Source organism: Megalops cyprinoides, chromosome 4 (genome assembly GCF_013368585.1).
Source record: "Megalops cyprinoides isolate fMegCyp1 chromosome 4, fMegCyp1.pri, whole genome shotgun sequence".
Taxonomy (NCBI): Eukaryota; Metazoa; Chordata; class Actinopteri; order Elopiformes; family Megalopidae; genus Megalops; species Megalops cyprinoides.
The window spans coordinates 10851999-10857990 of record NC_050586.1 but is presented as its reverse complement, the minus strand read 5'-3'; the positions used below and the strand labels follow the sequence as shown (position 1 = coordinate 10857990).

Sequence of the window (5992 nt, the reverse complement as noted above, 5' to 3'; positions counted from 1 at the left end):
CATTCTCCTAAAAAGGCTTATTTTTCTGCTTTTTTTTTAAATCAGCCTGAAAGTCCATGTGAGCTGATGCACTCATGACACGCAATGCAAAGCAGATTTTTTTCCTCCTATGAAGGGAGTGACTGATCACAGAGCTAACTAGTTGTTCGCACACAGTACTGTCACTGTATATTTGAATGTGGGGGGGTAAGTATGCATTTGTGAAGGATCCACAATGTTCAAAGTGAGGATCTCAAAAAGAAATTCACCAGGCAGATTTATGAATAATTAAGAGTCATATAATTTATTTATTTAAAATTAGCTCATTTACAAAAAAAGAAAACTCCATTCAACAATCCAGACCAGCTCTACTGTTGAAATCAGTCATACTGTTAACATCCCCCACAAAGGGAAAAATATAAGGAAAGTAAGGCTCGTGCATTTAGTGCACTTTGTAAAAAGTGTTATTGCACTGGTAAGTGCATTCAGGTCCCAGAACCACAGCAAAGACTTTGTTGGCTCAGTGCTCAGTATAAAAAGGAGGAAAGCAGTAGAGTTTCAATTCAGTCTCTCACTCCCTCCTTCACACAAGTCCACCGTTGGCATACTCATCAAAAGAACTGCAGGCGTGGTCAGAATGTCTGCAGCTCGGAGCCATTTGCAATAGGAACTGTAAGCAGCATGTTTATCTGCTAGAGAATCCTTACAGGCCACTGAAAGCTGAAGTACTGTATCCCTGGTGCATAGAGCTTCTAATAACTTGGTGTGGTCCCCATTTCAGGTTAGCACTATTTCTGAGCAGAGGATAAATAGTAGCCTTTGGCACTTGATTTAGATGTTTTTTGAGTGAGGAATTTCTGTTACCAGAAGGGGGCAATGTTTTCTAATCTGCCCCAGCTTTGGGAGACCAAGATCTCACAGGACTGGGGTGCACTGTGGTACACTGGGTTGTCCAGGTGATACCTTTTGCTCTGGGACTGAGCTGCCCACAGGCCTCTAAACTGAGACTTTGGCACAAGGGGACGGCAGGATGAGGCGGCCCTGGAAGAGGCCGCCTCAGACTCTGCACAGACAATGATACGGTAGTTCTGTCCCTTGTTGTTGTCCCACAGAGGCGTACTGTGCCCGCCTGGGAGGTAGGACAGGCAGAACTCCAGCCGCTGCTGCGGGTCCAGCTCATCGGGGACGGGGATGTCGAAGGCGAAGACGTCGGTGTCCGGGCCGCCGTACCGCTGCTGCAGGAAGGTGCAGGCCACGTTGCGGTGGCTGCGCCAGGAGTCGAAGGTGACGCGGACGCACACGGTCTTCTCGTAGCTGACGTTCTTCACCCGCACCGTGCCGCTAAGGCTGCGTTCCGTCACACTGCAGCTCTCCAGCAGCACCAGGCCCTCCTCCAGTCGCGCGCGGAAGGACTGGAAGTCGGCTGAGGGCTGGTCGAAGCCCAGCTTCAGGCGCCTCCGCCCACCACCCACCGGCCCCCGCAGGAACCGCAGGCTCGGCGAGCGTTCGGGGGCCGGGGGCTCCTCCCTCTCGGAGAAGACGCGCACGGCGGTGAGAGACAGCCCCTTGGAGTCGGCAAACACCACACGCTTCTTCTTGGTGCTGGTGCCGTCTCCACTGATGCCTGTCTGGGAGAGGCTCCAGTCCGAGGGGGAAGGGACGGGGCAGGCTCTGCCCTGGATCCCAACCGGTGACGGTGGCTGGATGCAGGGCCGCAGGGGCTTCAGAGAAGGGGACACACCCAGTAGCTGGCACAAGGGCGGACTCTGGCTCAGGCACAGGTGCACAGCCAGGTCTACGGGGACTCTGTCCATCACAGGTTGTGGTAAAGAGTGCTCACCCAACACGTGCAAAACTCTGGAAGAGACAGTGAGGTTAATGCACTGATCTAAAAAGAAGTCCATGCTCAAGTTTTTTTTTTGTAAAAGTTTCTAAAACCGATTCTTACTCTGTGCAGCTCATCTTCAACTGCTCCACGCGGTTAATGGAATCAGGAAATTAGACAACCGACACAAAACTGGACCAATTCAGGTGATGAGGTTCACTATAAAAACAAAAAGAAATATTAGAACGTTTATATCATCTTGTCGCTCTCATCACCAAAGCCAGCAGCAATACAACAGGTGGGTCTCCTTAACTTTCTAAAATTAACAACGCAAACAATAAGAACCAATAAATGATAAATGAAAAAAAACACTGACGATATGAAAACAAAATCTGATTGAAAATACTTGTTTGCATCGCCTAAAAAGTTGTCGCCTCGTCTACGTAATGCATCAAGAGTTGTTTCGACAGAACAGAGAGAAAGCGATGAGCTGTGTAGTTCATCTTCAGACTTTTTATACGTTTTGTTTGTAAGTTTATCCACGCAGTGCACTGCCCTTCCAGGAGAAAGCAACGAAAAGCTACCCCGCCTACAACACAAAAAGTGAATGGTTACTTACATTTTCAAAAAAGAGACATATCCTTTGGTTTAAAATCACTTAAAGCAGTAAAAAAAAGTAAATAAATAAATAAAAGTCGAAATAGTGTTATGATCTCTAGTCCGAGGCAGTTCTACGACTGACCAGTAGCTCCCTAACTGCGGTAATTCCTCGGCAGAGTCGTACCCACAAGCGGAGAGAGAGGCAGCTTCAGGTTCCCACACTCTTTTTAAACTACTAAAGCATGTCTCTCACCCAGCTGATTTATGCCTTCGCGTGAACACCTCACCTCAGCCAATCGCGCACCCCCGTCACCCTCAATCAGCCAATGAGAGCAACCGGAACCCTAAAGCAACGTCATGATCAAATCGTGTTGCAAACCGCTTTTGGAGTTTCCGACCAATTTAGACGCATGTCAGCCGGGGGCTCAAACTGAAAGCACCGCCCAGCAAGCATTCTGACAATCTAAGCCTATACAATACCCCAAATTGGACTAAATGTTAGTCACTATTCCTATAGAAAATTTACTTCGAAATCATTAGATTTCGTCAAATTTTCTATCAAGAACCCACCTGAGCAAAATGTACAAACAATAACAAAGAGAGAAGTAAATAGGGGAAGTACTGCAATATATCCTAATGGTAAAGCAATAGGTAATTGTGAAAAATCCAACACTGCAAAGCAAGAATAACAATACCATTGCAAATAGTAGTCAATTAAGATGCAGGCCTTGAATTTGGGGAAAAAATTAAGCTACACCTATTACATTATTTATACATATTTAATATTTTTTTCCAAGGGTTGTTTTGCAGTTGAATGGATTTTAAATTACACAACCAGTTTATAGAAAATCCATCACTGTATTTCTGTTTGATTAGATCTTAAACACACTGTGCCATCTGGTAGGTCATAATACAATACAATTCAAATGGCTGTAGTCAGTCCAATTCTTGTATGTTTTGTATAAATTAATCGCTATGGATTCTTTCACATACATGCATACACATCACAGAGGAGCCAGAGAGCTGTATTGCCAGGGCCTCCATATTACTGATGGCATTTTTGGCAGCATCCTCTAATGCTTCCACTTCCCCTTGCAATGTAGGTTGATTTTGTTGTATAGGGAGTTGCATGTTACTAAAAATACCCCCTGCAAATACCTCAAAATCAGTGTATTGTAATCAGCTGTGTAAAAGTGTGAACATTTTGTTGTCATGCTGCTTACGTAACAGAACACCTAGTTACACAAGAAGTAAACATCAATACCCTGAATAGTCAATTTGGAAAGACCTGGTAACTAATATTTTCTGTTTTCTGTGAGCAGAGGTACGTGACAACTGTCAATATGATGGTGTTGCACCCAACTTTACATAAATCTTCAACAAAGAGTATGGCAAAAGTGCCATGCCATGCCAATGTTTGTCCCAATCTGGATAACCTGCAAGAAGAACCCCAGGAAGGGCACTGCAATCTCCCTGTACTAACTCATATCTCTTTAGCAAAACAAAATTTAAAAAGAATGAAGACCAGTCCTAGAAAGGCTGTAATAATATCAGACATATTACTCTGAGTCAGGTGTCAATGCCAAACATTTAGCATTTTTAGCTGAATGCTGTATACATGTGTATAAATCTACTAGGAAAGTTAAACATAATGATTATCTTCCTTGTAGTCCAAGATTTATCTTTACTCCTTTTGTCCCCACATTTTTTTTGACTGCCCTGTAATCCAACATGAAATGTCTCCATGTTGTCTCTTAGTGTTAATTGTGCCACCTTACAGCTTGGACACAGGAGCAAAGTTGCTTGAATAAACAATATTTAGATATCAAACCGCATGTGTATGCAATCACCTGATTTCTCAAGGCCTATCTTTACAGGAAAACAGCGGTTTTAAAACAGCCCAGTGGGTGGCTGCTTCACATTTCCTTGAAGTTAGACAAGTTTGATTGCACTGCCATAATCATGCTTAGGAAATCAGCTTTTCCACAACAAATTAGCTGTTTTTGATAAGTAAGTGTGTGTGTGTGTGTGTGTGTGTGTGTGTGTGTGTGTGTATGCAGCGGAAGGGACAACATCAGAAAGGATCTGAATGAGGTGTTGAAGGCATACCTCCAAACTGCATGCTGATTGATGTTATCAATAATTTATATGTACATGTATATATAGTTTTTTTTTCATAGTTACAAATGGCCACAGGTCCCCGCCTGATGTTCCTCCCCTGATAAAGCTCAGCAGTTTTGAGGCTTGATTACACAAATCAGCTGATTTTTTTTTTTCAAGGACTAATCTCACTAATCTTACCCAACCCACAGGGTCACATGGGGTCATGGCAGCTGGCAAATTTTTTGTGCAAAATTTTGCAAGGCCGTTCATGGTCCAGAGTAGGTTTAAGGACAGGTTATTACACCAATAGCATCACGTGAAAAAGAGGTGTATTATGAGTTTTGGACATATTTAATGCCTCCTGATTGGATCTCATCAGTGTGGGTCTCTTGAGCTGGCACTATGGTGAAACAGCAAAAACGCAGGCCAAATAAATTCTGGAATGAACTTCTACTTTAACAACAACATTCACCTTTAACAAGTATAACATAACAGTAGCAGAGACCTGCAAAGGTAGAGAGGGGAGAAGAAATACTAGTATTCGGATGCCTGACCATTACATTTAATGACATTGTATTCAAATACATATACTTTAATATGGAGTTGGTCCCCCTTTTGCAGCTATAACAGCTTCCACTCTTCTTGGAAAGCTTTCCACAAGATTTTGGAGTGTTTCTGTGGGAATTTGTGCCCATTCATTCTGTAGAGCATTTATGAGGTCAGCCACTGATGTTGGACGAGAAGGCCTGGCTCGCAATCTCTGTTCCAGTTCATGCCAAAGGTGCTCGATGGGGTTGAGGTCAGGGCTCTGTGTGGGCCAGTCTTCCACAAGTTCTTCCACACCCAACTCATCAAACCATGTCTTTATAGTCCTTGCTTTGTGCACTGGGGCACAGTCATGTTGGAATAGAAAAGGGCCTTCCTCAAACTGTTGCCACAAAGTTGGAAGCATAGCATTGTCCAAAATGTCCTGGTATACTGAAGCATTAAGATTGCCCTTCACTAGAGATAAGGGGCCTAGCCCAAACTGTGAAAAACAGGTGTGGCCAAATACTTCTGTCCATATCGTGTGTATATATACATATATATATATATATATAGAGAGAGAGAGAGAGAGAGAGAGAACAAGGCATAACATCTTGCATAACTGGAATACTTTGTTACACATTTCATTGGGTAAACATAATTACAACACGTGTCTAAATAGGTTTTTTTTTTTTAAACTGAGGAATGTGTAACAGCACTGTGCTGAAATCCAAGATTTTTATGAAACAATCAACTCTTTACCCAACCTAAACATGCAAGTATCAGCTGCCAGTTAATTGCATGTTCTACAGAGAGTCACTGACATGTGGCATACTGGGACAGTCCTCCTAGAGCTCACTAGGAAAAATGGGTGGGTTTACACATCTACATCAAATTAACGTGGCTTCAAGCATGGAATCATTCAATCCAATTAATTAGTTTTAAATACTGTTTAACTTT

General features: G+C 43.3%; 1 protein-coding gene across 1 annotated transcript; it reads right to left on the bottom strand.

The window, feature by feature from the left end:
• Positions 1 to 387: 387 nt before the first annotated feature.
• zgc:77112 (uncharacterized protein LOC406459 homolog) lies at positions 388 to 2587 on the bottom strand. Its single transcript, XM_036527752.1, has 3 exons — positions 2424 to 2587; positions 1928 to 2023; positions 388 to 1836 (listed from the first exon to the last, which is right to left on the bottom strand). Exons 2-3 carry the CDS (start codon positions 1939 to 1941, stop codon positions 840 to 842), a joined length of 1011 nt encoding a protein of 336 aa, XP_036383645.1. The 5' UTR covers positions 1942 to 2023; positions 2424 to 2587; the 3' UTR covers positions 388 to 839.
• Between the last annotated feature and the right edge of the window lie 3405 nt (positions 2588 to 5992).